Source organism: Lissotriton helveticus, chromosome 8 (assembly GCF_964261635.1).
Source record: "Lissotriton helveticus chromosome 8, aLisHel1.1, whole genome shotgun sequence".
Classification (NCBI taxonomy): Eukaryota; Metazoa; Chordata; class Amphibia; order Caudata; family Salamandridae; genus Lissotriton; species Lissotriton helveticus.
In genome coordinates, this window is record NC_136069.1 from 1,701,239,238 (window position 1) to 1,701,253,580 (window position 14,343).

Consider the following 14,343-nt stretch of genomic DNA (forward strand, 5'->3'; position numbering starts at 1 on the left):
CTTTCAGGACTCATCGGCTCCGTCAACCGGTGGTGGAGTGGGCGGCAGGGGCCGGGGTGGCCAGCAAGGACGTGGTCAGCCCCGCCCGCGCAACGGTGCAGACAAGCAGGAAGGCTCTACGCCTCAGAGACCGCAGTTTGCCAAGAAAAAAGTTGCTGCCTTAACGGCGCATCGATATGCCCCAGATTGTGAGAACGCGGCTTCGGAATCTGACTTGGGCTCTGACCTTGCTGGACAGCATGGTGGAGATTACCATAGTGAGAGAGGCCCTCCGTCCACTTCTGAAGGTGACAGCGACTGACACTTATGTTGTGATTGAAACAGCTGATACAAGAGTTGCTCCCCCTGATAGACTTTTTGAAATTGTCCTGTTAATTGAAGGTGACATACAGCGTACCATGAAAGGGGTATTTTGGGAAAATCTTTCATCTACGTATGACATTTTGCTTTCGGAGGCTGACTGCCCCCACCTTTTGTGCTCGCAGCTCCGAGAGGGGAGGAGGTAATCCTCCCCAGTTTCGCGAACACTGTTTCGAGAGTGGAAGCGCTGCACTTTGCAGAAGAGTGGGCTCTGGCGCTTGCACCGGCTGTGTACCGCAATCAGTGTGGCTGGGATAAATTGTCCCCAAGCCACGAGATTCCTTTACGGTCTCAGCAGCAGCCTCAACCTCAATATCCCATACGACGTGAAGCCAAAGCTTCGGTCGCAGCGATCCTTGAACAATTGGAATATCAAGGTGTAATTGAAACATGTGTGTCACCGATGAATAACCCCCGTTTTACTGTAAACAAGCCGGACGGCTCTTACCGTTTGGTTTTGGATTACCGGCATTTAAACTCGCATTGCCGTAACTGTGCAGTACAGAATACTCACGGCTCTGCCCTTGTAAATAGTCTTGTGCGTAAGCGGTTCAAAACCACGCTTGACATTTCCAATGGTTTTTATGCCCATTCATTGGACAGTCTAAGTTCCCAATGGACTTCTTTCACATGCGGCGGTGTCCAAAAAATATTTCGGCGTCTCCCAATGGGCTATAAGAATAGTCCTGGAGTATTTTCCGTCCGCATTGTCTCTCTGTTGGAGAGGGTCGACCCAGATGCTTGTTCCTATGTGGATGATATCTATCTCACAGATGACGAACTTTGGGAGCATCTGTGTCGAGTGAACAGTATTATTTGTAACTTTACAGACATGGGTTACAAGTTTAACTTTGCAAAATCGCACATTGCAGAGTACACAGTGTTGTTTCTAGGCTATGAATTGAACAATGAAGGAAAAGGCTTGGCTCCTCACTTCCTGGAGAAATGCGCACAGTTGCGCGCTCCGACAACACTGAAAAAATTACAATCTTTACTGGGCTTTTTGAATTTCGGGAGGACATACATTCCGGAATATGCCCAGCGTATCAAGCCTTTGTATGCTTTGATACAACCATCTTTTCAAATCATGCTGGCTGCCTGAGCATTCAGCTATTCTGCAATCTTTGCAAGCTGATTTGCTCGCTTCTGAATATTTACAGACTCGTGATAACCAGACCAACCTGGTGATAAGAATTGTCCCTGGGATGGTGGGTTTCACGTACCTAACTTTTAATGAAGGAGATACAGTACCTATGGCTTACAAGTCACACTTGTACACTTCGGCTGAAATGCGCTTTTCCACTGTGGAGAAAGTTTTGACGGCTGTGCAGATGGCAATTCTCAAGGAATGTGCCCTGTCACAGGGAAAACGCATGTTGGTTGTTACCCCGTGTCCTGCCTTGGAGGCAGTTACGAAAGCCAGTGTACCAAATTCCAAAGCTTTGCACCCTAGGTGGATTGAATGGGCTGCATCCTTGACGTCACAGGACGTCACGTTTATTTTTGACGCCACTTTACGGTTGCAGCAGTATTTACAGTATGAATTTGTTCATCCTGCTCCTTTAGCAATGCGGCCGTTGGAGGATTTCCATTGCATCATTTACACTGATGGTTCGGCGCAGGTTGCGCATGGCTCTAAACATGCCTACGTTTCCGCATGCGCCATTGTGGTCGGTGCCATGGTGAACGATGAGTTCAAGTCCAGTGTTGTGCACACGCAGACGCTTGGGGACTGCACCACACAATTAGCAGAGCTTCGTGCTCTGATGCTTGCATTGGAGTACGCAGATCCTAGTGTGACAACTTTGATCGTAAGTGACTCTTACTACTGTGTCCAGTCTTACAACGAAAACTTGTTCTTTTGGATTCAGAATGAATTTCGTGATTCCAAAGGTAGCACAATAAAACATAAAATGATCTGGGTCCGAGTGGTGGAACTTAAAGACAAGTTACCACTCGTGTTTGTGATTCATACTCTTGGCCATCAGCGCGTGGGAGTCCACGCTGTCGGTAATTCGCTTGCTGATGAAGCGGCGAAGTTAGCAGTATCAAAATACTTGGTTGCAGCAGTCACGAGGTCCAAAAGTAAGATAGATGATGACATCTTGGCAGCTGTTGCTGCCACTGAGAAGGGAGGTAAATATCCTGCGGGGTTCCCTTCAAAGTACACATACCACTTAAGTCCCGATAAGGTTCCTTATGTGAAAATTCCTGATGTTGGCGAACGTTTAATTCCCAACTCGGATCGCAGGGCTGCTTTGATTACAGCGGCTCATGAAGGTGTGGCGTCTGCGCATGCGGGCGTCTCAGCCACTGTAACACAGCTACAACAAAGGTTCTGGTGGCGGGGACTGTACAAACAGACGCGCGATTATGTCCTTCTATGTGACATTTGCCAGCAGATTAAGCCTTCAACTGCTGCGCGTCCGCCTCAGACACAGTTGTAAATTTCTAATAAACCGCTTGGGTGCATTTATTTAGATCACTGCGGTCCTTTTTCTTCTGATACTGCATATATGTACATCTTAGTAGCCGTTGATTCATGCACACGCTTTGTGTGGGTATGGCCCCATCGGAGCGCTGATTCACGGACTGTCATTAAGGATTTGCGAGTCTTTGTAGGGATTTTTGCCTGTGGTACCTTCCATTCGGATCAGGGTCCGGCTTTCGCCTGTAAGGCGTATAAGGATGCTATGGTTTCGTTGGGTGTCCAAGTCAAGTTTTCGTCTCCGTACAGACCTGAGGGTGACAGTGTAGTGGAACGAATGAACCGTGACTTAAAGCAATCTTTGACTGCTCGAGTTATAGGCACTGGCAGAAACTGGTTGGCCCATCTCAATGGCGTGCAGCGTGCGCTTAATAATCTCCCTAGAAGGTCTCTGGATGGGCGGACCCCATACGAAATGCTCTTTGGTATCAAGATGTATGTCCCTGACCTCGACGGTCTAGACTGCAAGGCCCAGGCCGCGGCCTTTGACGTAGATGAACATTGCAATGTTTTACAGGATCTACAAAAGACCAGAGACAGTCTAGCAAAGGAACATTTGCCCTCCACATCGGATGATGCGTTGCAGATCCCGGTAGTTGGCTGGCTACCCCAAGTTGGAGAACTGGTTCGAGAGAAGATCGATAACAAGAAAGAGTTTGGTCCCTCATATCGTGCACCGGTTCGAGTTCTTGGAGTGAAGGGCACGAGAACAGTCATATTACCACCACTTCCAGGTCGTAAGGAAAACAGATTTATCTCAATTGACAATGTCAAGACACACAGGGTGGCCGATTCTTCATAGCATGACACCGGCTGTATCCTGTCCTTCCATGGTGAGGCATTCTGTGCTGGCTATTACTTCTGGTGCAGAACCGGAGGTGTCCCTCGAGATGCCTGCTATTTCCAGTCCTTTATTAAATACTATTCCTGTTACTAACATTGATGAGCTGAACTACACCTATCCTGCTGATTTATCAATGCCAGATTTGCAGACTCGTTTGGCCGACCAGTCCAGATTCTCTTTTGACTCTGTTTCGGAACTTTCAAAGAAACCCTCAACTATTGCAAAATATGCCACATTATTTAAAAAACATTTTTAATTCCCCCTTGGACATATATTTGGTTGATTCTATTTTCATTTTATCTTTTTATGTCAATTGGTTTTGTGTTTTATTTTTTCCGCCTGATCGATGGCCACTATGTCAAAGAAAGAACAGGAATTCGGTACCTTAATGGAACATTGGCCCCTCTTTCCTCTTCGCATTCAGCACACAGACTGAAACGAGACTTGAATACAGTCAACATTACTGCATGGCCTGTCCTTGATGGGATTGTGTGGGATGCGGTTAGGTTTCCAATACATGGCCCCACTGAAGTGATTAATGTTCCTAATGTGCTTAGAGTAAACATGGGGGATGTGATTAAACAAAATATACATTCTGATGATTGGGATATTCAGGCCGTAGAAGCATTATTCTCTGATTTGAAATACTATGCTGCATTTGATGCTGAGGATTTATATTTAGATTCTATTAATTATGGTTATTTGTTTTGCTTCCAACATTATGGTAATCATTTTCTACATAAGACAAATTCCAGGAGGGTTGCTGTAAATTACACACAGTGGGAACATTGCCCAGCTCCATTGGGAGGCAGCTCAAATACGTTTCTGAAAAAATACACTTATTTTACAGACTTTAATCAATCAAATCCTGAGTCATTTTATTTCAAAATGACACAAAAGTCCATGTCCAAAGTTAGACTTACCGATACAAAATTGCTGTATTCGAAGTCCTTTCTGGACAAGTTAGCTGTAGATGGCTACGAGTTATGGAAAGGAACAATTGACCTTAAATCGGTTTGGGGTACCAAAGATTGGCAGGTACAAGGCACTGAGGCTTTGCACCGTGCATGTCTCATCCCGAATCACATGTTGTTTCTAAATTCTACTATTCCCCAAACAACATGCTTTGGATTGGCGACTTCTAAAAAATTGAATACACCAATCATCCCCGAATTGGAAGAATATTCAGGATGGGGTAATTATACTGAATTGTCCATTCGTGAGTTACAAGCTCTATTGCACAATTCGTCCTTTAATGTATCCAGTTTGGATCCAGAGGGTTGGCTGATGTGGCATAGAAGTGCTGATTCTTGCCAACGTCGTTTTCTAGGTTTGGCGGAAGGGTTCACACAAGTCAGACCTGATCCCCGTTTTGAAACTGATTATACTGTCACTACTTACTCTGTGGGGAAACTGTGTCAGAATTGGTTACAACATTCCACGTTAGCTGCAGTTAAACTACATCTGTCTCAGTTAAATGATAATGTGGACTTAAATGATTTTATAAAAGGCCCGGCTAATGGTAGGTCTAAACGGTGGATTTATGCGGTTTACAATGAAATTTGGAAATTTTCACAAATTGAGGCTGCTAAGCGCCTAAGGGCGATTGACCAAGCAAATTTGGAAAAAAGTGCTTGCAGTTGTCGATAACAGTATTAACATGCTTTCTTCCCGAATTTACACGTTGAATAATATTGTCTCTTCTGTAGTTGACATTGTGAATGATGAGGTGTCTGTATTGTACCATGGTCAAAATCAATTGCGTTCTGTGATGCAGTTTGCGTGGACACTACAGACTCTTAAGGCGGGCCGCGTGCCCTGGAGTTACATGAACGTGTCCTCCCTTTTTGCCCCATTTAATTTGACTGACAAGCAGCGCATGCTTTCCATGCGAGATGCATCATTTTCTACGTTACACATTGAAAAGTTAGAATCTTTGCCCTTTTCTGTAGCTGAGGCAGCTGCTGCAACATGGCTTATCCATGGAGTTATTATGTTACCATTTGCTTTGTACAAATTTACTAATTGTATGCGGTATATTGCAATAGGGCGATATGAACCACTAGGCAGTGCTTTCCTCCATGAGGCATGGTCTTTACCATACACATACAGATGTCTAAAAGATGGAAAGGAAGTGAAATTGAATGGTGAAGAATGCACACAGTCGCCTGACCGTTCACTGATATGCAGGCACATCCAGTTGCATGGTTCTTGTAATCAGGACCGGCCTAATTTAGCCTGTGTTTTAAAAGGCACGCCGGTTCCAGCAATAGTTCCCACATTTACATTATTGACAAACGGGAGTTATTTACTTTTGAATAACGAGGAATGTTGTGGGTTAATGGTCGGTATCTCTAATGTGGTTACTGTATCAGAACGTGTGGTGTGTTGCAAAAATGTTCTATATCCACCCACGCATGGGAATTCAGATGTTTCCATCTGGCCTCGCATCCCAACCTTGAAAGTGGAGTTCAATGGCATGAGCAGAATAAGGGCTCTTTTGTCTCAAAAGGAAGTGGCCCTATGCTCGGCCCGTGAAACTTATGTCCTTCACATAGCTAACACACGCACAGAGGTGCAGGCACTTTTAAATACTGAATTGCCGTTTCATTTCTGCGAATTAGTTCATCAAATCTTTAATGCCTCCTCCACGTCTGGCTTAGCTCATTTTTTTAAATTGGTTAGCAGTGGTCTCGTGACTACATTTGAAAAGATTTTTGGTGTCATCCCCGCTTTCTTCCATTCTATATTTTCAAGTCTGTTTGGCGGATTCCCTGTTTTGCTGGCTTTAGCTGCAGGCGTTTTGATATTATTCTGATTCCTAAAACATGGATGCCCATCCTGCTCAAGAAGTCGCTCAGTCCCTTCTGCCACTGTTTCGCAACCGGATGCTTGATTACTATGGCACCCTGCCGCTTGCGACCTTAAGCACGGCATTTGGATTATCATTTCGATTTTCCTATTTCACATGTGTCCAGCCTGTGTTTCATTGCCTGAGCTGCGATTTTGAATGGGCCATTGATTTGTGTCTCTGCTTGCCGTTATCTCCTGAAGTCGATTTTAATCACCTGATGGGCCCCGTAGTTGCTCACGAGTTGGTTTGTTCTGGCGAAAGGATTATGGCCTTGGCAGCGATGCATGGACTAATGGGTCAGTGGGACATACCCGCAGCGGCGCATGAGTTTCTGGCACATAGTGTTCTTGAGAACCCACCGAGTTGTCCTCTGATGTTGCTAGAGGGTCCGGTGCTGGAGGAGCATGTATGTTCTTTCCCATTGCTTAATTGGATGACTGAACTGTTTTCGGATGATGACAGTGATTTCATGTTGGAAGCTGTTGCTACCTATTTTGCATATTCTATCCACCCATGAGTGGCTTTGGAGACTTTCATTATGATGGCACGTGACTTTTTAGTAATTCTGAATGGTGCCTTTTTCTTACGAACTTTCAATATGATCTAGGCCTATGACTTTATGTTTGGCCTCAAGTTCAAGACTTATATTACATTTTGTTTGGCCACTATAGGCATTCATACATAGTTTTTATATACATTTTATATATATTTTTAGCTTGGCTCAATATTGTTGAACTCTGCTTTCATGTTATGCCTTTATTTTAGTACTGACTTATATTTTTTGACCGTCCTCGGGTCATTGGGGGGGGTGCCATATAGATGCTGCTTTTCTATATATTGTGTTAAGTTAGCATGAGTTTATTAAATGTTTAAACGACATATTTTCCTTTGGCTTCAGTTTGCACACGACACATAATTGTTATTGTAGCTTTCAACCTAGACGAAAGATGTGATTTATTTGAGAATAATATGTTATTGCTCTGATATCTGTCGTGCTTGGTACACTGTCTGAACAGTGGGTGCCGAACGCTCTAAGAATAACCTAACACAAGGTTGCTGGGAGCTCTGATCCTCGCACCACTAGACATAACACAAATACAGTTGCTGCCAACATTGGGCTCTAAGCGGGTTTAAGATAGAGTTACTGAGAATGCAAAAACACACTTGATGGTGCTTCGCATGCAGAGAGCTGGTAGCTGATGATGTGATCTTCTCCTACTGACATTTAGAGGTATGGGCCCGCCCTGCTAAAACCCAAATGAGACCTTCTTAGATATAATATAGTATGCTAAATAGGGTGCGCGAAATATAGGTGATACAGATTTCTATTGATTTTTGCATTATAATATGCTATCACCGTTCGCTTACTATGGATTAGTGACTATGCTGATAACTCTGATTTTAAAATATGTATTCTGGTATTATATAAGATACTGCGTTTAAGAACCTTGCATTGAAAAATAAATATTTCAAACTCGCACGTGTCTTTTTTTACTCCCCGTTCTGGTTTGAAATGATTATAGAGCGAAAGAGTGTTCATGTGTTCCACGATACCTGAGGTAACATAAGTTCATGTTCTGGTTTGTCTAAGTCATTGGGAGTTTCTTATGACCAATGAGACACTGTAGCTAGTTCGGTAAGGGGATTGTGGACACTAAGGTGAGTTTTGGGTCACCCTAATTCACAGAGGTTCCAGATCTCTGTGCACAGTTCTGTGGGAGAACGGAAACCCTGCTACACTATCTCTGACTGTGCCTGCCTGTATAGTTTGGATATGATGTGTGCGTGGTCAGGTGAAGTTAACAGCAGTTGTAGTGAGTGTATGGTGGGGGGTTCATCAGGGAAAGAGGGGTATAGCTCCCTAGCAGCAGCACACAGTCTATGGTATAGGAAGCGGAAGAGCAGTCTCTGGTTACTGATGTACGACAGGTCATCTTGAGTGATAAACGTGCCATTGGGATAAATATCTCCCAGTGTTGACATGCCCGCCTGCTCCAGGATTGTCATATTGTTCTTTTCCATCGTGACCGACAATTTTGAGTGCGGGGCTAAAGGGAGATTTGGAGAATATATTGGGTTCTTGTGTGCTAGCTGACTAAGCCGCTCCCATGCTGTGGAGGTGGTGCGCACAGTGTTTATCTCCTGCGATGTGAGGTGAGGTCTGGTATGCGACATGATACTAGTCAGCGGTATCGGGCTGGCTTCAGCGTCTTCGAATGCAAGATGTGGTAAGTACATCACTGGGTGGTACCAGTAGAACGCAAAATGTGCTTGTGCGCACAAATAGTAGAGATAGATATCTGGTACTGTGAATCCCACTGCACTATATGGGAGAGTGAGCGTTTCAAGACTTACTCTAGCTTCCTTCCCTGCCCAGATTAATTTCACAAATCTCGCACGAATTCTGGTGAAAACCGAGGTGGGGGGGGCAATGGGTATGTTGATAAATAAGTACAATAGCTTTGGAAGTATCACCATTTTCAGCAAGGAGATTCTATCAGCAAGGGATAGAGGAAGAGTTATCCACATCTGTATCTGAGTTTCTATGCGGTCAATGGCAGTTCCATAATTTTGTCTAATTACTAGCTTTGCATCTCTATGTACCTAGATCCCTAAATATTTGATTGGGTCATCTTGCCATGTAAGGGGGAAGTCTAGCTGTGGGTCTCTAGCACTGGTAGTTAATGGGATCATGGCAGATTTACTCCAGTTTATATGTAGGCCTGATTGTCTACTGAATTTCACGTATTCACGAAGTACAGGGGAAAGGTTACTTTCAGGGTGGCAGAGGAATAAGACCATATCGTCAGCATATAGTGATATACTGATGGGTCGTAGTCGGAATCTAAGCATGTATGGGCATGTTTTTGGCGTATTTTGCAGGCTAGGGGTTCAAGCGCTATCGAGAAGAGGAGGGGAGAGAGCGCACAGCCCTGTCTCGTGCCATGCTGGATAGGTACTGTGTCTGATATATACCCATTCACTTTGATGCGAGCTGTGGTATCTGTGTATAGAAGACTGATCTACGTCAGCAATCGCAGTGGGAGGCCAATTGTACGCAATATTGCAAACATGTAGGGCCACTCTACAGAATCAAAAGCTTTGGCCGCGTCTAGCAGCACTGCTACTGCCTGAAGGTGTGGGTTTAGCTGGTGCAACAAAGCAAAGATCGTGCGCAAATTGTGCGTAGTGGATCTGTCGGGGATGAAGCCCGATTGGTCAGGGAAGAATATTCATGGACATGAGTGGCTGCAATCTTATGGCAATTATTTTTGCTAATATTTTAGCGTTCGTGTTTATTAATGATAAGGGTTGGTACGAGTCTGCCTTAGATGTATTTTTATCTGGTTTGAGAATCGTTACTATCAGTGCCTCTCTCAGTGTTTGCGGGAGAATACCATTATTATGGGCCTCATCATACATTTCGAGGAGGTGGGGGGATTATATCTTCGGCGAAGGCATTATAGAATTCACCAGTGAATCCGTCAGGTCCTGGCGCCTTTCCATTTGGTAAGGCTTTAATGGCCGCAAGCGTTTCCTCCTCCGTGATCGGTTCCGCCAGGTATTCGCGATGTGTATCTGAGAGCCACACTAGCGCTATATCCTCAATATATTGCATTATTTCAGGTTCTGTGGTCGTTTGTTGCGCAGTTAAAAATCGCCATACGTTTTAACAAATGTAGCCATAATCCCTGGGGTGTCATAGTGCGTTTGCCCCTCAACATCCTCTATCTGCGTGATCATGTGATTCCTGTAATCTGTACGTATTTTCTGCGCAAGAATGGGACCCGGGTGTCCTCCCTCTCCTAGTCTGCGTGCTCTTTGGCGTTTATTTGTGTACAGAATTTCTTCCTCCGCTAAATTGTTATAGCGTGTAACTGCCTCTCGTAGTGCCCCCAGTGTGGCCGTGTCATGTGTAGATTCACAGTCTGTCTCCAACTTTCGAATGTCATTCTCACAGCTCTGCAGTTGCGACCTTATATCTTTTAATATCCCTGCGGTCGTGTCATTACAGACCCCTCGTATTGTCGCTTTAAAAGCTTCCCATAAGGTGCCTGCACTCTCCACAGATTGTCTATTGATAGCAAAAAAAGTCCTCTATAGCAGTGTGGAGTATTTCCCTGTACAGCGGGTCAAGCAGAGCTGTGGCATTAAAGCGCCATGTAAATGGAGGTGGTATGTATGTGGGAATAACCAATGTTAAAGTAATTGGCTTATGGTCTGATAGTGTTTTGGGTAGGTGCAGTACATCAGAAGCCCAGGTGGATGCACGATCTGTCAATAGCCAATAATCCAGCCATGACCAGCTGTTGTGTGCTGTGGATGAGTGTGTGCTCTCCTGGAGGGTAGGGTGTCATTCCCTCCAGACATCGTGAAAACGAAACTCATCAATGCCGGTTAGGAGGGCTTCCGCAGCTCGCTTGTGATTTTCAGCAGTGTCATGGGAACGGTCTAGCATGGAGTTTAGTGCTACATTCATGTCATCCCCCAGATCCATTCCACTGGTGGTATGTTCCGCAATTTAGTGAATAAAGATACGTAGAACTCGGGGTCATCGACATTAGGGCGATAAGCATTAACTATACCCACTCTGGTACCACGTAATGTGCCTGTGATAATAATGAACCTGCCTTGTGGGTCCGTCTCAGTATGTTCCAGCTGAAACTGAACCCCTCTACGTATAAGGATCGTTACCCCTCAGGCATAAGAGGAGTATGTTGCTGATATGGAATGTTCGGCCCATCTGTATCCCAATCTTGTAGCTTTGCTGGGGAGTAGGTGTGTTTCCTGCAGGAGCGCTAAATCTACAGCTTGTCTGTCTAAATAGGCGAAGACCTGACGGATTTTCTTGGGACTGTTTAGACCCCTAACATTCCACGTCATGAATTTCAAGGGTTTACCCATCGCCATCAAATATCATCAATGCATCATGTAAATACCTTGTGTACTTCAAATGGTCGTATAAGCTACTGAATCCCCAGTTAGGTAAGTAAGAACAGTGTGCAGTGACTGTACCAATCCCAACAAATCCCCCGCACCCACCCCCACCCACTTCGCCATCCCAAACATGACAAAGCCTAGCCCAAAACTAACCAAAAGACAGTTGAATACCCATATAACTACAGTCATTTCAGTCATGGGATTTCTAAATACAAGCAAATGGTGTGGAACTCACAGGGTGAGGTCGGCAGCTGCCCGACGTTAACCCCAGCAGGTGGTTGCCAGGGGATCTAGCCATACTCGCAGCAACGCGAGTCGATAGTAACAGGGCATTATAGTCCACTAGCCAGAATGCTGAATGGGAGGATACTATACCGCCGTATATAAACATGTGTGTATGACATACAGTTCACTTTCTCGTCATCCTGTTCCTACACACCCGTGGATTTGGGCACTTTGGAAAGGATACATCAGATAAAAGGAGCAAACAATGATTGAACTACTTGCAGTTTCTCCATATCACCAATCATTATATGAGAGGGCAGGTACAGAAGCCCCAGTTACTCATTTTGCATCTGATGGTGGGTCCTGTTCAGCCTGTTGCCCGATCTGCGTCTCAGTACATGTGGGTGATTGGTTTGCAGATATTTATGCACTTCTTGAGGGGCTTGTTGCAGATCACACTCTTCCCCTCCAGAGTTATCTTCAGGCGAGAGGGGTATAGCATTGCGTAGGGGATACCGTTGTCTCTTAATTTCCGTTTTATATCCAAAAAGTTCTTCCTTGCTTCTTGGACCTGAGAGGTAAAGTCTGGGGAAATAGAAATGGTCATGCCTTCATGTGTGAGCAGTCCCAGTTCTCGAGCTTTCCGGAGCGCAACATCTCTGTGCCTGTAGTTTAAAAGTTTTGCAATGATTGGGCGCGGTTGTGCCCCAACCGCCGGTTTTGGCGCCAACGTGCGGTGCACCCGCTCTACTATGAAGACCGGGGAGAAGATATCCTTTCCAAGGATAGCGGTCAGGAGCGTTTCCACGTAGACCTCCATGTTACCAGTGCGGGTTGTTTCCGCCACTCCCAAAATGCGTAGGTTGCATCGCCTAGATCTTGCCTCCAAATCTTCCATTTTGGCCGCCAGGTTCTGCATGACTTTATCTATTTTTTTATGTTTCAATTCAAGTTGTTGTGCAGCGTCCTCAGCATCAGATATGCGGCGTTCTGCTAAATCAATACGCTCAGAGTGTTTTTTTATCCAACCGCACAGCCATGCGGTCCACTCTATATGTTAAGGAGTCAATCTTTCCATCGATGTTAGTGAGGGTGGACTGAATAGTAGTAAACATTGTCTGGACATCAATTGCTGCCTGCGCCGGGGGGGGAAGATGGGGCTTCCCGGGCAGTTGGTTGTCGATCGTTAGGCGGTGCGGTCAGTCTCCGCTGATTATCAAATTCGAGTTTTGTTTGTGTTTTCTCCGGCTTGTCCATGTTCGTACTTGGCAATGCAGGTGGTAGTAGCAGAATATGGTAGCGCGAAGTATCAGGCAGTTCGGCAACAGTATCACGTAGCAGTGCAGGGCCCAGTCGTAGTGGCAAGCACATGGCAGAGGCCTAGTTATTATATGGCGCTGTAGTTTCCAACATATTTGCCCCCAGCGGGTATTTTCAGCAGCGATCCGTATGTCGCAGATGTGCCTCGAGGCCTCGCGCTTGATAGCACGCAAGGAGTCTGCCGATAGTGAGGCGCAACAGTTACCGCCAATCTCCTAGCGCTGCACAGCACCCATTCATAGGTTGACTAGAGAGTTGGCACATTCAGGTTTCGTCGCCAGAGTGAAATCCCAGAGTAGGCAGTTAAGTACATCAATCTTCAGCATACCATAAGTAGGGGGGATGCGGAGGGCCCAGAGTCTCAGCTATACAGCGCAGTCTTCGTCACTTCCACCGCGGGGGCTCTGCAATCCTCCTCGGCTCTGCGATTCACTCACGCTCCTACCTCCTCGGAACTTAGCTGTCCTCGTAGTGTAGGCAGGGAGATGGCAGATTTCTCGCCGCCCAAGCGGCCCTCAGCAGTTGTAAAGGCTCGGAGCAGCAAAGCCCACACATCTCCAGTCGCGGCCTATCTCCACCGCTGCAGCCGCGGGCTTGCGTGAGAATAACGTGGTTACGCACAGCGGGTTAGGTACCTCGCAACCCCCAGTGCAGTCGGATGTGTGCTCGATGAGGTCGGCAGATTGCCTCGAGAAAGGTATCATAGGATAGCTCAAGCTTCCCTCTTGCAGGGCGGTCAAAATTCGTCTGAAATTATTGGCTATAAACCCAGGATTATTGCAGGATAGGGGCTTGATCTGGAGAGCTCGCCTAAGGCGCGGCCATTTCCTAGCGCGGCTAGCTCCGCCCCAGTGAATTCCACTTTAACACAGGGTTATTCTCCCGCGATCGGCTGCGATGTGTAAAGGTGCGTTAGCATTTTTTATGGTGTTTAGCACACGTTCTTGTGAATATACCCCTGTGTCTTGTGCTCATGCGCCAGGATTTCCCTCCAACTGTTAATTCGTCATACTACGTGAATGCAGTTGACGCATGCGCACAATAATTTCCCATTTTAAGCGGTATTAAAGCGTCTTCATTGTCATTCGTATCAGTACGCACATAGGCAAGCTTCACTAACTCGCGTGTTCATGTGGTGCGTATTAGTTTTCACGAAACTTCGTTAGTGACTTGTTAGTGAGTTATACGAGTGGATTGCTTCTGAGCAAGTCTCTTTCCTGCGAGACCTTGCTCCATCAACACTCCTCCAGGAGGGACAAACATTTGGGTGGAGAGGAAGCAACTGACTGAAACCTGCCATAAGTAAAGAAG

The 14,343-nt window shown here is 45.7% G+C and overlaps 1 protein-coding gene across 1 annotated transcript; it reads left to right on the forward strand.

Moving 5' to 3' along the window:
- The first annotated feature begins 5,463 nt into the window (after window positions 1-5,463).
- LOC144772146 (uncharacterized) lies at window positions 5,464-6,510 on the forward strand. The gene has a single exon (XM_078656297.1). The coding sequence runs from the start codon at window positions 5,464-5,466 to the stop codon at window positions 6,508-6,510; it is 1,047 nt and encodes a 348-aa protein (XP_078512423.1).
- The last annotated feature ends 7,833 nt before the right edge of the window (window positions 6,511-14,343 follow it).